A 19,124-nucleotide genomic window follows, 5' to 3' on the forward strand; every position below is an offset into this window, starting at 1 on the left:
CCTCAGTCATAAGGTGACTGTTGGAATACAATCTAAAAATTAAAATAGGTGACATTAGAGGCTTTCCTTCCAGCTCTTTCACTAAGTAATCCATAATCAACTGAAGCTTCATTTCTCATGGTTTAATTGATGACCAGTTTCTTACCATGCTGATGTGCTAAAGCAGCTCAACAATGCAAGAACATCTGTGTCATATGTAACTGTTGTTCTGTAGGGCTGTGTAATGCTTTGGATTTGACTCAGAAGAGTTGCTTCAGAATGTGTAAGCGTGTGAAAGCAACATTTCTCTGTAACTCATCAAAGCAGCTGCATTTGTAAATCTATTCTAAATTGAAAAATTACATGGTTAATTTATATGGTTAAGATTAAGCTTCACTAGCTAAAAGTTGCCACCTTCTGAATTCCAATTTAGTTATTCTAGAGCTTGATTGGTCAAAGGTGTTCCACATGCATCTTCAAACAAATCAGTCATTATGTTAGTAGAAAGGGTGGCCCCTGTTTTTGTTGCTTTGAAGAAGTCCCACTTAAGCCAGTGGGACTAATAATGCTGTGAATCAAGCAAAGTTGACTTTGCTCCCAGTCTACTTCATTTTAAATTAGAATACGGTTAACCATAAAAAAGAAACCCAATGACAAACAATTGCTCTTTGATCCACTGCTGTAATAGCTGTTTTATTCTTGACATGTATCAGCAGGAGCTCAGATGGCATTCAGGGAAATTATTTATTTATTTCCTTTGAAAGCTCCACGCAGCCCTGCTGGTTATAATGAATTTGTATTTGTCAAATAGGTTTTCTGCTTAAATAAAAGGTTAATGATAAATAACATTTCTTGAACTGCTGGGCACACCTCCCAAGTGCTGAACATAGCATTCATCTTGAACAAATGGGAGTTTGGAAAAGGATCTCTGTGAATGATATGAAAATGAACAGGCTATTTCAGCATTAACATGTTCTTAGCAGAATAAAAAGAACTGAGGAAATGTGAGAACAGTATCCCAGCCCTTAAAGGAAAATGTGGACTATTGTTTTGCAATCTAACAATCTTATAACTGTCTGTCTGTCTGTCTTTCTCTCCCTCGTTTCTATCCTGCTGCAATCAAGGAGATTCTGAGTGGTGAATATAATAAAACAATTATCCACTGTAAAATCTAAAATTACACCAAACCAACTTAATTAGCAACAATAAAATTACACCATACAAACCAACAATAAAGGCAATAAAAATAAAAATTACAGATGGCATAATCAAACAAGGAGAAAGATCTTCCAAACAACTCCATCTTCCAAAGTTGTCAAAATATCAGCAAAGAGGGGACTAGCCTGATCTCTACTGGGAGTTCTTCCATAGCATTGGCATTGCTGCAGAAAAGCAATGTCTTCTGGCCTCAGCCCCTCAAACAGCCTGAAAATGTGGGATTTGTAGCAGTTTCTCCCTGGTTGATCAAACTGATTAGGCTGGTATTAGTTGAGTAGGTGGCCCTATAGGTATCTGAGCACCAAGCCATGAAGGCTCATTGGTCAAAACTAGCATCTTAAACTGTACCCAAGAAACCAATCAACAACCAATGCAGGATATGCAAAACTTGTGTTATATGCTCCCAATGCTGGGAGCCAGAAAATATGTGGGCTGCTGCATTTTGGACCATACTGTCTTTTCTGGCAGCAATTCCCCCGCCCATAACAAGGCTTTGACAATTTTCCAGGTCCAAGTGGTTGCCACCTCACCCACTTTAAAATGGCAGGTAGCAGAGGGCAACAGAGACAGCACTCTATCCACTTCCTCAGAGGTCACAGACCAAAAGGAGTTCCAGATAACAGGATAAAGTGATACTCCAATCACTACCAAAAGCTCTATCCACATGGTGTCAAGACTGCAATGCCATGCAAACTGGTAACAGCAGCCCAATGGAGGATCACAACTCCGTGCCCTCTCCAAAAGGGAGTTCACCACTCTATACAAACTCACTGAATGACAGCCCTTTGATGCAATAAGGGAGGAGAATGAGGAACATTTCCCCTTCCTTATTGCCATAGTGTAGGCCAAAACATGACATTGCTTCTTCTGCTTCATCTCTCAGAGGGCCTCAATAAACCAAGGTACTATCCAGGATCAGCCACCAGAAAGAGGCTGCTCAGGGGTAATAACATCCAATGTCCAGTTCACCACCTGATACCAGCTACTTACCCAGCACTGAACAGAACTGCCCATATGCCCATTTGGGAAATTCCCCAACCATCCTTTGAAAACCAGTTGGATCAATTAGGTGCCTGGGGCATTCGAATCAGTGTCACCACCCCCTGAGGTCCCAGGAGACTACCAATCACAATTGGACCCAGGAGTGATCTGACCATGGCAACAGGATGATAAAAATTCTATCTCCAGATCACTCAACAACTGTTTGGAGACAAAAACAAGATTCAAAGAATGGCCTCCTGAGGTGAGATGACCTGAAATATGCCTACGGTCACCATGGAGGACATGAACTCCTGAGCTTTACCTGAGCCAGTTCTGGAGGCCAGAAATTTGAAGCCACCCAACACCAAGGATGTTCTACTACTAACTCCTAGAACAGTTCAAGAAGCCCAGGAAAGGATCTTGCTGGGCAACAGGGTGGTCAGCATACAAGCAGGACACCTAGCTTGTCTCAACAGCCCAACATCACCTATGGGCACTCATCCAAGTAGCTCCATACCAATGTCCCTGGTCATGGATTTCTTGTGATCAGAGCCACCTCCCATCCCTGAACATGGCAGAATTAATGCTCTAGGTTATTTATGACCTCTTTCAATATGCTGTGTCATTGTTATCTTGCTACATCCTATGAAGATATTTAAAACAAAACAGTGTGAACATTTCAAGGAACTATTATTAAGATCAGTACTAGAAAACTATATAATAATCAAATTTCATGAAGAAATCTCCCTTGAGAATGTAATTGCTAAATTGCAGGCACAGCAATATGATTTGAATCATGCATGTAATCTGTTATACTATAATAAAAATTAACCTATTAAAAGAGAATGCAGACTCTACAGAGCAAAAGCCCATACAAGAGAGATTGATTGATTGATTATATTCCATCAAGTTGTTATCAACTCTTAGCGACCACGCAGATAGATTTTCTCCATGACAGTCTGTCCTTAACCTGGTCTCTCAGGTCTTCCAATGGCGCACCCATCACCACTGTAACTGAGTCCATCCAACTTGCTGTTGGTCGTCCTCTTCTTTTCTTTCCTTCCACCTTTCCCAGCATTAGAGCCTTCTCCAGAGAGTTAGGGCTTCACATAGTCAGTGCAAAGTAGGATTATTTGAGCTTGGACATTTGTGCCTTGAGTGAGAACTCTGATTTGTTCAACAATCCATTTGTTTGTTTTCTGGGCTGTCCATGGTATTCTCAGGAGTCTTCTCCAACACCAAAGTTCAAAAGCATCAATACACTTCCTATCCTGCTCCTTCAAAATCCAACTTTTGCTTTCATAGAGTGTCACAGGGAATACCATAGTTTACACACTTCTGAACTCTGTAGGTATAAGCACATCATGGCATCTGAATATCTTTTCCAAGGCCTTCATGGATGTTCTACCAAGTGCTGGTCTGCACTGTATTTCTTGACTGCTTGTTTCTTTACAGTTGATGGTTGATTCTAAAAGGCAGAAGCTATCTTCCACCTTGATATCTTCATTATCAGTTCTAAGGTTGGTTGTCCTGTCTGCAGACATTAGTTTGGTCTTCTTTATATTTAATTTTAGTTCCATTTTTTCACTATGCTCCTTGACTTTTATTACTAGACCTTGCAGATCCTTTGCATTTTCAGCTACCAGGGTAGTGTCATCAGAATAGCATAGGTAATTGATGTTTCTTCCTCCAATTTTAAAACCACATCTTCTTCCAGGCCAGCTTCCCTTAATATATGTTCAGCATATAGGTTGAATAAATAAGGGGAGAGTATAGATCCTCGCCTCACTCCTTTGCCAGCCTGGAGCCAGGCTGTTTCACTACGTTCTGTCCATACTGTGGCTTTCTGACCAGTATATAGGTTTCTCATGAGAACAATGAGATGTTCTGGGATTCCCATTTTTCTGAGCATACTCCACAGCCTGACATGATTGACACAAAGGCCTTTCTATAATCGATGAAGCACATTCTGACTTCTTTTTGGTATTCATTGGCTTTCTCAATTATCCAGTGTACATCAGCAATAATGTCACATGTTCTTCAGCCTTTTCTAATGCCAGCTTGAACATCTCACATCTCTTTTTCCATGTAGGGCTCTAATCTGCATTGGGTGATCCTAGGCAGTATTTTGCTAGCATGTGAAATTAAGGATATTGTACAATAGTTTGCACATTCTGTTAAATCTCCTTTTTTTTGGTATTGGAATGTAGATTGACCTCTTCTAATCTTAGCCACTGTGTCATTCTCCAGATTTGCTGACAGCCTTTTCTAATTCTTCTTCTGTTGATTGCCTTATTTCAATGAGTATTCCATCAGTTTCTGACTGATTTGGTAATGACTAGCTTGCTGATCTAACTTCATATTTTAGTACTAGAGTTTCTTGTTAGTAGAGAAGATCTTATAAAGGTATATTGGATGTTGACATCTCTACTGTAGAATATTTCAGTATGCTCCTTCAATCTTTGTTTGATCTCCTTTGAATCTGTTATTACCCGTCAGCCAGCCAGTGGAATTTTTTTTGGTCAGACATTTGTGGTCTCGTGCCAGTCAAAACGAATGGTGGGAAAAACTACTTTGTAATATTCATAGCTGTAACTGAAAATATACTTGCATTTCTCTCTTAACAAATAACGCTTAATGAGAACAAATAACGATGATGGCACCAGATTCTAGTTGAAGGTAGTAACTATTGCACCACCCTGAGCTGTCCTGGTTGGGCAGGGCAACCCAAATGATAAAGAACCCATTGACAGCTCCACATCTCAGAATCACCGTATCCGTCTACAGCATTATTGAAAAGACACCCCCTCCCCCCAAAGTGATAAAAGGGAGTTAGGATGCTTGTGTATTCAACCTGCAGGCTTCATCATCTTCCCACTTCAGCCTTTCTTCAATGGCAACTCGCAGAACAACTGAGCTTGTTTAAAAAAATAAACAGCTCCTCCATTGGTGTCAATGGAAGCAATTTTTCAAAACCAACTGTAATGGAACGACAATCCTTCATGGACATTTTTGGGATGGGGAAGACAAAGGTTAACCCTACTTTTCCAGTGGATTACAATCTTTATGAAGACCACCCTGGTTTTTTTTTTGCCCAATAACTAGGCCTGAAACAAGTTGACCATTTGCCTTTGGGTGTGGGCTAGTATATGATGGAATGTGGGTTAGTATAACATAATATGACATGATAGGATCATGATAACATGATAGGATCAGAGCACCTTTCCAAACTCTGTGTAAACAGTAGGGGGAATTAAAAGGTGCTGGTGTGTGTGCTTGATAAATTTGAAGAAGTCTGATATAAATGCTCTAATGGTGTTCTACAGTTACCTATTCAAAATCCATGCATAGAGTAACTAACTTCAGCCTATACACAGTGCTACAGAATTACAAATACGTGATAGGCGCTGAGGCCCTATATTGGCAATCGGAGTAATTATTCCATCCCCAAACGCGCTTTCCTCAATCCATCCCCTCCCAAATTCGCTTCCTTCTTAGCAGGGCTTTCTTTCTCCAAGAAAAGAGGGGAAAGGGACAGAGCGAAAAGGTGCCAGGAACGGGGTCGCATGAGTCCCACAGCGGGCATTCCGCTAGCTTCACACCATCACATTCGGATCGAAACCTCTGGAAGAAAAAACGTGAAGCGCACGTCCACTGCCGATCCCAGCCCCGGGATGTCTCTGTGGAGCAACCTCCGCCTCATTTCTGCCCGATTCTAGATCAAATGGGCCTCTGGTAGAACTTAAAAGGAATTTAGGCGCGACACGGCTGGGGATCCTAAAGTGAACGAGCAAGAGAGAAAGGGAAAGGGCGCTTTAGCGTGTGTGCAGGTAAGTTCAGATGCGCGCTTTCCCTTGACTACGCTTCCGCATCCGGAGTTAGGAGCTTCGGCCAACTTCTTTCCCCTCCCTGCAACTGCCCTCCAGGGCGCCCCTATCCCTGCCTCCGCGGAAGATCGTCGTGCGCAAGAGGACGCCTCCTCGAGCGCTGCCACCTCCCGCAGCCCGACCGCTTTGCGCCCTTCTCGGCTCGGCCGCGGGCCAGATCCAGCGCCGGAGCCGCCCCTGCTCGGGCGGAAGCTCCTCCCCGGAGCACGCGCGCGGCTGAAGATGGCGTCTCCCATGGCGAGCCAGGCTGGCACCGCGATCCGAGGTTTGACTTTGCTCAGAGCCACCCTGCTCAGGAGGCGCAGCCCGGTGAGTGCGCCCGGCCCCCGCGGCGAGGCTCCGGCTTCTCAGCCAGGCGTCTGCGTCCTCCTGGGGGGAAGTGGGGCAGCCCGACCCGTCCTGTCCTGGGCTGCCTCCCAGCGCCCGTCAACTTCGGGGGCTGCTCGGGGTTAGGTCGGGGGTATTTGGTATTTATTGGGCTTCTCAGCTAATAGTTCTCAGGAACTCAACACGTGGACCTGTCTGTCCAAGACGAAGGCCCCTTGAGTTCTTCCAGATATTTTTTTGGCCAGGGCTAAAGATTCAAGGGAACCACGCAGCCTTCTCCTTAACCAACACGCCAGTCCTTTCCTAGAAAAAATCGAAAGGGCGAAAGCCGATGGGTCACTTTGGAAAAGCTTTTGGAGTAAATGTTTGCCAGAGAAGCACTGTGGTCCACTCCACAAATTCCAGTGCAGCCTGGATTTCAGGGAATCCTTACTGTTACTTGCCCAGGTGCAAACCTCAACAATTTCAGTGATCACCCCTCTCTCTCTCTCCCTCTCTCTCTCTCTCCCCCCCCCCCCATCCTCTCTGCATGCGCGCATGCACATGCCTTCAAGTTTGTGTTGACTCCTGACTAGTGGCTGGACTAGTCCCTGCAGTTTTCTTGGCAAGATTTCAGAAGTGGTTTGCCATTGCCTTCTTCTTAGGGCTGAGAGGGACTGGCCCAAGGTCACCCAGCTGGCTTCATGCTTAAGGCAAGACTACACCTCATGGTCTCCAGGTTGCTAGCCTGATGCCTTCACCACTACACCAAACTGGCTCTCCCTCTACTTTCTAGCATATGTTACACTCTTGGTCTTCCAAGCCTGTTGCTGCTTTTCAAGGAGGTGTGGCCTGTGTCCTTGGTGGAGGTCACTGAAGTGGGTGCAGTTTTTGCTCCAAGGTCAAAAACTGGTTACTAAAGATCTTAAGCCTTTCTGGTTTCCCCTGAACAAATTTAGCTGATCATTGAAGGTGGGTCAAAGAGCAGTTGCCTCCTGTCTGCCTTGTCATTGTTTCCTCACTTAAGTGGTTGCCACCCAACAGAGAAGTTTGCAAGAATACAGGTAGTTCTTACTTACCAACCATGATTGGCTCCAGCAACTCCATCGCTAAGTAGCGTGGTTGTAAAGTGAAAAGTCTCGTGATCACACCTGACTTAAATGTCAGTTTGTCAGTTCTGGCTGCTTCATTAAGCAAATCACTGTGAGTCATTAAACGCAATGTCATGTGACCATGTCTTGTGACTTCCTGCCAACTTCCCTATTGACTTTGCTTGTGAGAAGCCAGCAGCGAAGGTCATAAATGGAGATTGCATGACCATGGGATGCTGTGACTGTTGTGTACTGGTTGTCAAGCACCCGAATCACGATCAAGTCACCTCAAGGATGCTGTGACGGCTACAACTTCAAGGACTGGTCATAAGTCTCCTTTTTCAGTGCTGTCGTAACTCTGAATGGTTGCTGAACGAGTGATCGGTAAGTGAGGACTACCTGTAGTCAGTACTTCCAGTCTCCATAGATGGTGACTTGGTTAGGACTGGTTAATATTTGTGAGTTCAGTCCTCTGTATACAGTGGCTGAAGGAGAGGATCTAAGAGAATAGAGGAGTTGATGCTTGCAGCCCTGAGCAATGGGGCAAAGCAAGACGTTGGGGCCATTCTAAATGGAGCTCCAAGTTCGGTGTGAGGGACCACCCATGCTGCTTGTTTGAATTGCTGCTTGCTTGCCTGGTTTGGCCAGGATTGGTGCTTGTGGGCCTGAGGAGGAAAGAGAACCAGCAATGTTGCATTGTACTACATTGGGGGAAGGGGATCACCTCTCTCAGAAGTCTGCCTGCCGTTAGCACTGACATCAGCTGCTTCTCTGTGCCAACAGAGATCAGCAAGATACAGACACCACAGGTCTGCTTGCTTTGGTACACAGAGCAAACATATAGTTCTGCAATTTCTCAGTATTAATTGCTACATATTAAGAGCTGTGAACACCTGGCTCTTCACTCAGGCCTTCAGCGAGGGAGAGTGAAACCCCTCGCTTCATCACGCTTGTCATCTTTTACACTTTACGTTTTACTGATTTTATTGTAATTTCTTTGCTTGATTGTTGTGAGCTGCCCAGAGTTGTTGAGAGCTGGGCGGCATACAAGTTTAAGAAATTGTTGTTGTTGTAATTAAGAGCTTACTTTAATATTGAAGATGAAAATAAGACTTTCCTGCCTGTGTTTGAAAACCTCCAGATGAATTCTGGGGCCAAGGTGTGGTTAGCTCTGGGTTTTGGAGATAGATTGATGTATCACAAACGTTGCATTACGTTGGCTTTTTCAGATGCTCAGTAAACTTTATTATTACCCTGTAAAGCAACTTTTTCTGCCTGGAAGCCACTCTTGGAAAAAGTAGTGGGTGGAGTCAAGGCAAGTGTAATTTATATGTTAGCTTTAAATTAAAATTGGCACCATTATTCTCCAACATTTAATACTTTAGTGGTTAATTAATTTAAAAAAAATCCATTTTTATGCATACAATTAAAATAAAAATTTGGTAACAGCTTTCAGAGCTTGATGTAGGCTACACCCAATTGTTTTGGCGTTGTTTGGGATGACATTAAATGACATCTGCCTTTTCTAGGATTCTTCCTAGAACAATGGCTTGGGCATGCAGAACTAGATTGCTGTAGGGAGTGCCACATGGAGGGGCACAATTCCCATTCCCGAAATTCGAGCTTTGGAAGCTGGTGCTGTGCAAAACTAGAGGCTGTTGGGGAAACCATAGCAAGTCAGATAAAGGTAGATTAAGCTTCTTGATTCAAGCAGCAGTCTTTCAGTGCTCAAGCAGGGAGAGAGAAATATGTATGGGATGTTAATGCATATTACACCCTCTGCAAGACAGCAGCTTCCTTGCAGCACTCTGTTCCTAGCATCATGGACCCAGGAAAGGGAGCATGGAAGGAAATTTCCAGGGGGTCCCTGCAGGTCAACTACTCTCTGCCCCAGCTTTCATGTCGAAAGCCGCCTGCCAAATGCCTTTCTCCCTGCCCTCTCTATGCTCTGCCCATCACCCTCTCCCATTATCACCCTCTACCCAACACTGTATGTGCTCAACCCTGGTAGTCCAAGGCATGCTTTTCTCCATGAGAACAGAATACAGTAGGAGGGGAACCAAGGATATCTGCTTCCCTCCCAGTTTTCTAGATTGCTAGTTTCTCAGTACCATTAGTAGCATGGATCGAGAGGAACAGCAAAGGTTCTCATAGAACTGCAGGCCATTACTACTCATTTTTCTTCCTCTTCTTCTTCTCCTTTGGGCATTGAGAACTGCAACCAGGTTGTGGGCTTTGGGTTTGCCCAACCCTGCTATAAACCGACTGATGGATTCTGAAGATTGAAAGCTCCAGTGGCAAGAAATGTTGTCCTCATTTCCCTGTGCTGCTCATAGTTTGTTTGTTTGTTTTTTATTTATTAAACTTGTCCCCACCCATCTCCCCCCAATGGGGGACTCTGGGTGGCTCACAACATATTAAAACAATAAATAAATATACAATTAAAATTTGTAACAGGACACATTTACAAAAATAAAAGGAAAAATATCCAGGAGGCCGATGGTAGCAACACCAGGCCTCTAGGGGGCTAGCCAACCCCACATCTGATGACCTCCCTCCCCACCCCAGGCCAGATGGCAGAGCCAGGTCTTCAAGTCCCTCCGAAAGGCCGGGAATGAGGGGGCCTATCTCACTTCTAGTTGGTATATCTTGATTTTTAACCTTTGATGAAAAGTCACCAGCTTTAGCTCTACTACCGACTTGCCACTTTCTTCAGTTTTATTGCTAACTGCCTACATGGTTTTTACTGCTAACCTCTTTTTCTTTACAATTTCAATTTCACTGGCAAAAGCTCTTTCCTCTTAAAACACTTCTGCTACCTACATGCTTTAGATGTAGTGTTTCCTTTGTAAATTAGATACCAGTGAATTCAATGTACACAGCAACTGCCAATTGTAAGTTGGTGTGTTTGAAGTTTTGAATACCAGTTGTGATGAAACAAAAACACAGTGTGTAGGTGTGTTGAACATAATCTTGATTTAAACTGCCGGAAGAAAACCATGAATTTTTAATTAGAACAAAAAATAATTAAAAAATGCTTTTAAAAACAACCAACCTGCTTTTTCATCTGCAGATTGATAGCAAATAACAATTCAGTAGAATTGAACAAGTAACAATTCAGTAGAATGTTATTCATACAATGAAATGATTAGCATTTTTAAATTGGGGAACACTAAGATATAGCTGTAGAATAAAAAAAAAAGATTAAACAAGAATGCCTTAACAACCACACTATTTTAAATCTGCCTTTTTAAAATCAAAGGCCTCAATTTATTACTATTTCAGTGTATATTTCAGCATAAGTGATATACTGTATTTGAGTATGTTCTTGCATTTTTGGTAGTGCTTTCATCATACTTTTTAGAAAGGCACATTGGGAACCAATAACTTAGAACTACAGATAGTCTTCAGTTAACAACAGTAATCATGACTGGAATTTCTGTCGCTAAGTGATGCAGTCATAAAGCAAGACGTCACATGACCACATTAGCAACGGCAATGCTGGCAGTCCCCGTTGCCATCATTAAGCGAGGATCGCGGGTTGTTAAGCGAGTCCCTGGCAGCTTGTAAGCAGGCTGGCAGGCAGGTAAGTGGCTGCTGCCAAGCAGGAGAGGTTGCCTGGGTGGCTGGTGAGGCACAGCACGAGCTGCTGCCAGGTGGGGAAGAGTGCAAGCAATTTACTGGAGTGACTTGCGGCCTTCCTTGCCAGCTTCCCCATTGACTTTGCTTGTGAGAAGCTGGCAGGGAACTCACAAATGGTGATCATGTGACTGCAGGACACTGCAACCGTCATAAGTGCGAGCCAGTTGCCAAGCGCCCAGATTGTGAACATGTGACTGTGGGGGTGCTGAGATGGCTGGAACTTTGAGGGCCAGTTGTAAGTACCACTTATTTAGCACCAGTGTAAGTTTGAGTGGTCCCTAAACAAGTGGTCATTAAACAAGGACTACCTGTATGCATTTATTGGCTTTCATACATCTGGAAATACCTGTTGTTTTCCAAAGCAAAGGGGGGGGGGGTTGTGGAATTGCAGAGGAGGGGAACTTAATGTTTTGCACTGTTGCCCTCTGTTTCCTCTAGCAATTGTAACCAGCTCTTTGCTGCTCTTTTTCAGCACAGATTCAGCAATTTTGCATCCAATGAGAGAGTAAAATGCTTATAAGAAAGTAAATGTTTGTAATGATGGAATGTTGGTGGTGGGGTGATGTTTGAAAAGCAAATATTTATCGGCAGTGGCTGTCTTGGATAGAGGTGTTTTTTTTGTTGTTTTTGTTTGTAAATAAAGATATTCCCAAAATATATTGCCATAGTTCTGAAGTGCAAAATGTTCTGTGCTTGGACTATTCCATGCACATAGCCAGTGCTGCTGGGCACTTCATAAGCACACTGAAAAGTGTGTTCATCTGGGCACAGAACTGAAGCACGTGTGTTCCAGAGAGTAATATTCTGAAGTGGAAGACTGGGGCAAAATGCAAGCCATATATAGTGGTGTGTGGCAGCAAAAGCCTAGTTGAGGGAAGGCAGGCTCTGGGAAGGTTGGGGAACAGATGGGTGGGCTTTTCAGGTAGGGCAGCAGTGCCTGTTGAGAAGGAAGGTGCTGAGAAGGTTAGGACAGGGCAGGTGGGCTGTTTGGGTGGAGCGATGGCCGGTGCAGGGAGTGAAAGAAAGCTTTCTTAGTAGATCATTAAGATATTTGGCATACTTGAATCCAAGTGTGGCAGCCACAGCTACAAGAAAGGTAGCTGGCTGGTGTATCGTCCATGTGGAAGAGTAGGAAAAAAAGGATGAGGCACCCATAAGACTCCGCCAGATTTTTCTCAACCCAAATGTTCCAGGTTTCAATTTAGCCGAAATATAAGCCTTCTGGAATATTCTGGTTCAAACCAAAATGCGTTTTGTACATGAAACATTTTCTGGTTTGTGCACATGACATTCCACAATACTCATTGATAAACCTGAGACTGATTTGATACAAATCCCGTATATGGATATGATATAAAAAGATGCCATGTTTCCATGAAATTGGCCCTTTTTAAAAATCAATTTATGAGTAAATTTCTCAGCTGATGTAATTGTCCAACCTTGTCCAAGTCAGTTTCTGTTTCACTTTACAAATTAAAGATGAGTTGTCCTTAATGAACCAGTGAATGTTTGAATTGTTCAATCTACAAATTAATAGCTACAGTCTACCTAATGGCTTTTTAACTATCTATCATTTAGATTAGCTTGGAATAATAGTTTCTGAAATCTTCCATAAACAGTTTTAAAACAAATGTATTGCAGATTTTTCATTATAAAAAGGCCTTTGAGCAATGCCCTTATTTGTTTTTTCTACCAATTAATTAGAACAAAATTAACATTCATGTTAAATTAACTACAATATTAATATTGTTTTAAAATGAGATTAAAACTAATATTTAATAGTTTTGTGGTAGCTATTATTTGTGATTAGTATTTTATGTGTGAGCTTGATCTCTGTGGACACTTTTTCCTCCTTCCAATTTAATGTTAAAGGGTTTTTTTTCCTGCTGAGATTGTTTTCAATTAAAGCTGGACATTAAGTGTTTTAGTGGAGGAAATATAATCTCTAATATACCAATACATTAATTAAATATTATGATAGGAATCAATATGGTAATTTTTGGAATTATTATAAAGTCTAGCTTTATTACAGGTTATACAAGATCTTAACTAGATGAAATGAATCTCAGTCAATCCAGCACTGTGTGCGTGTGTGAGATGGTAATGAGACTTGAGTAAGAAAAAAGGAGTGATTCAACCCCATGCTGGGCAAGGTAGCAATCTTAGTGTGAAAGGACTGGAAATAATAGACAAATAGAACTACATGTGGGTGAATAAACACAGAAAACAATCTAGAAAGTCTTTGCCAAGTTAACCTGTTGGCCAGGCAAGTTATGGCAGCATTTATGTATCAGTCAGGGCTACCATGCCAATAGAGAGGTTGAGAGATGGAAAAATGGAAAGTCAGATTATTTTTCATATTATGTGATGAAAAATATTCATAATTCATCATATTATGTGATGAAAAACATTCATATTCATAATGATGTGGGAGAATGCTATATGTGTTCTCTTTCAGTGTTTCTCAACCTTGGCAACTTGAAGATGTGTGGACTTCAACTGCAGAATTCCCCACCTTGAATGAGTTGAAGTCCACACATCTTCAAGTTGCCAAGGTTGCGAAACATTTCTCTATAGAGTCTTAAATTGGGATAAGCGCCTTCCTTCTGCCCATTTTTTAACTTATAAGGAGCTCAGCAATCTCACTGCTTGGGATTTGGGGAGGAAAGTTTGAATACCTTCTTTCTGTGATTTATACAGCTCTTATTAGTTAGATATATATTTTACTAGTGCTTCCTTCCAAGTATAAAAAGCATTACAACATAAATAATTTATTCATGCTGGATTTCATCTTAGTAAAACATTCTAAAATTTTTAAAAGTATTATTGTTCCAGAGAGCTAGTTAGGCTTGCAGTCTATGCATAAGGCTATTATTATTACTGCAAAACACTGATCTGAGTAGAAATGCTATATTCACTGTTAACATGGCAGGCCTAAACATAGTTTTTTGTCTGATGCCTGTTTATGTGGAATGACACCCCATTGGGTTTAATAAAGCTTATTTGCAAATCAGTGAATGACAGTCTTGGTTGAAAATTAAGCTCTTGTGTGTAGGAATCAGAATATTGCTAGGAATTCTACTTGTTTAAAATAATACATTATTTCTATTTAGGATGTTATCCTAAACTCACCTACCAGAGAATAGGTCTCTGAAGCCAATAGAGCTTCTGTGTAAGGAAACTGAGAGCAATGTGCAAATTTAATTTTTTTCTTTCTTATGAAATAACATACCTGTATTTGTTTACAGATGATCAGGTAGGTAGGTTTGGAGCTATATATAAATTTCTGGGATGGACTCAGTTACTGCTGTTTGTTAATCAAAAATAAAATATTTTATTCTGAACTTAAAAAATGAAATACTGTGCACCCTGAATAATTGAATAAATGGAACACTGTAATTTTGGGCAATATCATAACTCAGACTTTACACACAAGTGATGTTTGAGGATTAAAATATAAATATGCATGTACAGTAAAGGCAGTTGTCATGCTAAAATTAATGCTACTATCTAGAATGCTTTCTGGATGCAAAAAGCAAGCTAATGCTAGGATTGAATTATTTGCAGAGTTTATGATATGAGTGTACTTTTCTTCAAATACTTGACTGCATTGAAGTGTTGGAATAAAGAGAATGGCAGGGTATAGCTCCCTGATTAATTAATTAAGAGACTGAAAATAGTCTAGTTATTCTGCTAAAGTTGTAATTAGTTTTCAAAAGTTGCTGGATAGGGGTAGGATGAAGGAAGAAAAAGCTAAAGCTTTAAAATGTACTTCCTTTGTTCCCCAAATGTTCCAAAACTTTTCTAAAAAGGGCCTATGAAATATTAAAATGTATTGATAAAATATTTCAATTAATTCAGTGTTTATTACATCCAGATGAAAAGATTCTTTAAAGGCAACTTTCTTCACAACTGTATCACATAATACTAAATTATCTAGGTTGTTGATTTTATAAACCTTGCTGCTGTTATATAATGCCGGGCTTCTCAAACTTTTTGGTGCCATGACACCTTAAAATGATAAATGAATTTGTGTGATTTCCCCCCATGAATAAAACTAGTGATTTATTCACTGTTAGGATTGGGCACAGGAGCAGTCTATAAAGTTAACACAGGAACTTTACATTTTCTTCTTCTTCTTCTTCTTCTTCTTCTTCTTCTTCTTCTTCTTCTTCTTCTTCTTCTTCTTCTTCTTCTTATTATTATTATTATTATTATTATTATTATTATTATTTACACAACAATGTGAAATCACAGCTGTCAGTTCTTTAGCTGGCGTTGTCCTTCATTTGCATCGAGTTCTTCCCAACAACCTAAGATGTCATAATGTGTCGGTGTAGTATATGTGCGGATCCAAGCAGTGTGGCCTTTTGTAATTGACAGATGGACATTTTGTCAATGCGCAGATTTTTAAAGTGCTGTTCAAGGTTATTATTTAACATTCATAGTATTAAACATAAATTGTCCTTACTACTGAAAGATGCTGACTTCAACAGCCTATGGGAAAAATCTGTTTTGTGGTCATGTCTGTGTCACTACCTATAAAAGCATTTGAGACCAGCTTCCTTCCTCTCCCCCACATGGTTGGAACAGCAGTAGCTATCATTAGTGAGGCTGCAAGAATCTGTAATCATAGTCTAATCCTTGATCTCTAATGATGGGAGTAGGAGGGGAGAAATACAGCTGTTAGAACATAAGTGCGCTACTGGATCAGGCCCCTGGCCTATCTAGTCCAACAGTCTGTTCTTGTAGTGGCCAACCAACTGCACAGAGAAGCCCACTAGTTTCCCAGCAGTTGGTCTTCTGAGAAAGTCACGCTGCCATCAAGGCTAATAGCCATTGATCCCCATATCTTCCTTGAATTGGTTCAACCCTTTTTTGAAGCCAGATAAACTGGTAGCTAGCACCACATCTTATGGTAGTGAATTCCAAAGTTTACATGTTGTGTTAAAAAAAAAAAAAAATCCTGTTGTCTCTCCTGATTCTTCCAAGATTCAATTTCACTGGGTGACCTCTGGTTTAGTATTTTCAGAAGGGAAAAAAGCTTTTCCTTGTCTACTTATCTGCACCATGCATAAATTTGTATACCTCAGACAGGTCTCCTCTCATTTGCCTCCTTTCTGGCCTAAAAAGCCCCCAGTGTTGCAATCTCTTTTCTCATGGAGAGAAGCTCTCCAACCCCTTGATCATCTTAGTTGCCCTCATCTAAACTTTCTCTAGTTCCACTATATTTTTTTTTGAGGTGTGGTGACCAGAACTACACACCAGAGGTGATCTCACCATTGATTTGTTTAGAGATCCCTTTGGAGCTTTTCATAGTCCCTTATTGATTTTACCACTCTGAACAATTTGGTGTCATCAGCAAACTTGGCTATTGTACTAGTCATGCCTGATTCCAGATAATTCATAAATATGTTCAAAAGCACCAGTGTTACGACAGAACCCTGGGGAACCCCACTAGTTATATCCCTCCATTGTGAGAAATATCCATTTACTTCTACTCTTTGTTTTCTGTTCTTCAACCAGTTGCTTATCCACAAGAGATCCTGCCCTTTTACTCCATGGGTGTTAAGCTTACAGAGAAGTCTTTGATGAGGGAAGTTAGGCTTTTCACTAGGTTTGGCTGCAAATTTTGGCTTCTCAGATATTCAGGCCTCCTTTCTAGCAATCTGGGTTGAAAACCATTCATCCAAAAATCAAGTCTCTTAGAGCTCTGAATAGTAACATTTATTAGAAGGACTGTTACAACACAAGAATGCTAGTGAATACTGGAAATTTATATATAAGCAGTAATATTTTTTGTCTGTTTCTCCCACTCTTTCAATACAGAGAGGAAGAGACTTGCCTCTTTTCTGAGACAGAGTAACCTATATCTGTACATTGTTTGGATAACTGCTGTTCTCTTTATCTGGATGAGAATTAATTAATTGCTTACAGCAGAAGCTCTGAGACATGACTCAGCTAGATAATATATAACTCCCAAGAGTTTACAAGAAATAGCAATGAATGAATGAATGGTCTCATAGCCATTATGAGACCATTGAGCTAATATACACACAAAAGATTTGTCCATTGCTGGAAACGGAAATCACAGCCTTTGTACAGACCAGCGTTTCTCAAACTCGGCAACTTTAAGAGCTGTGGACTTCAACTCCATTGCTGGCTGGGAAATTCTGCGAGTTGAAGACCACACCTCTTAAAGTTGCCGAGGTTGAGAAACACTGGTATAGACCTTTGTTCAGGGATTTATATTCTAGGGTTTGCCTCCTGCCTTTTCACCTTCGCAGAAAGGTGGCTTTCCTTGCATGATTTTGGAAGATGTGATGATTATTGATATAATGGTTATTTAGTCTGGGAACTGTTTTGTTTCCCCAGCTTCATTTCTTACCCTTCTTGAGATTTGGAGCTTTGAAAATTTTGGATGTATTTTGAATCTTCCTTCAGACTTTTGCACGTAGTATATAAAAGTAGGCCATGGAGGGAGGAAATATACTTTCTCCATAATATGAAAGGGATTAGTATATACAATCCTGCTCTATCTTCACATATTCACACAATGTGAATTGATAATACAGTATAGTAATACAGGAAATATGTAAATGAATGATGGTTGCTGACTACAGCAGCTTGGGAGGGGTAATGATCCTTCCTGTCTTCATTAGGGTTTCCTAAAGTATCTCTTCGATCAGTGGGAGAAGTAAGATACTGAAATAGGTGTTGCTTTGATCCAGCAGAGCTCTTTTTATGGAGCCCTTTTCTAAAAAAACTTCTTGGGTAATGTAAGAAATCAGAAAATGGTGACAAACTTACCAGTTTGAATTTTCCTGTATGTATCTTCTAGCTCCTGATTTTCAGAAGATTATTTTGTTGGCATCTTCCTCATTAACTTTCAGTTTTATGGATATGAATTGGAAATTATTCTTCTTTTAAAAATGGAAGCTCCCAAAATTTTGGGAGGGGAGAATCTTCCCTTGTTTGCCTTATTGGGCTCTGTAGGGGAGGCATTGGGAGAACTTCCCAGGAACGTATGCTGTACACAAAGCAAAATACGACATATTTCATTATCCTGTGTACCAAATCCTTCATGTCTACTAAGGAATTCTGGTCGTTATGTACATATAGGATTCCTACACTATAATCCAGTCCCATGAGAATTGGTTTCTTTGGTGTTAAACTTCCGATGGCTTTCTCATAATGGCACGCTTTGCAAAAAAACCAAACCAAAACTCAAAACTTAAAAGTGTCTTTCCTTTTTGAAGGCTCTAAGCATTCTTGTGCATGTATAAGAGTGACTGAAATGGGGACTGATCACTAGGAAGATCCAAACAGACTGGTATGCTAGGTTTGCCTGGGTGTTCCCCATTTGGGAAATTGCAGTAGAGCAGAATAGCCAGTTTCTTTTCTCAAGATGGGGATTGCTTGCTTGCTTGCTTGTTTATTTATTTATTTATTCATTTATTTATTTTCTCCAAAGTGCCATAATAATTTGTATCACAGGTATTTTATCATGTTCCATTTGTGGCATATCTACATTTTGATAAGATGCTTGTGTGGGTTCCTTGCCTTGGGGGGACTTCTATGTTTTTAGATAGCTAAGTTTTTCTAAAACTTTCTAAGTTTTAAATAATGTTAGAAAATAATTTGAGATATCTTCAGAGATTGCTGAACCACTATTTGGAGCAGTCCCAAACAGAATGATGAAGGATGCTGGGATTTGTAGTTCAGAAATATTGGAGAGCTGCTTTGGATTAAAGTGTTTACTCTTCCCCTACCTTCCCCCAAAATAACAGGAGAATGGACTGAGTACAGTAGTTACAATGGCACAAACATAATTAGAACATTTGATTTGCTGAGGTGCCCCCCCCCCCACATGCCTATTGGATTTTTTAAAATGCTTTTATTTTTTTTTGGAGAAATGTGCTTCATTATTTTTGTTTCACATTATTATATTGTTATATTGATATTACAACATGAAGAAGCTCATCTGATTTCTCTTTATGGTAATTTACATTGCCTGTGA

The 19,124-nt window shown here is 40.8% G+C and overlaps 1 protein-coding gene across 1 annotated transcript in view; it reads left to right on the top strand.

The window, feature by feature from the left end:
* The first annotated feature begins 6,186 nt into the window (after positions 1 to 6,186).
* SUCLG2 (succinate-CoA ligase GDP-forming subunit beta) overlaps positions 6,187 to 19,124 on the top strand; it is a 224,439-nt gene continuing 211,501 nt past the window's right edge. The window contains exon 1 of the mRNA XM_088134364.1: positions 6,187 to 6,374. Coding sequence (XP_087990490.1) covers positions 6,288 to 6,374 — 87 coding nt within the window. The 5' untranslated portion in view covers positions 6,187 to 6,287. The remainder of the gene's footprint in view (positions 6,375 to 19,124) is intronic.

Source organism: Python bivittatus, unplaced genomic scaffold (assembly GCF_059951505.1).
Source record: "Python bivittatus isolate LINGU-HERP-01145 unplaced genomic scaffold, Pbiv_v1 ctg000080_np1212, whole genome shotgun sequence".
In the NCBI taxonomy this organism is placed as follows: domain Eukaryota; kingdom Metazoa; phylum Chordata; class Lepidosauria; order Squamata; family Pythonidae; genus Python; species Python bivittatus.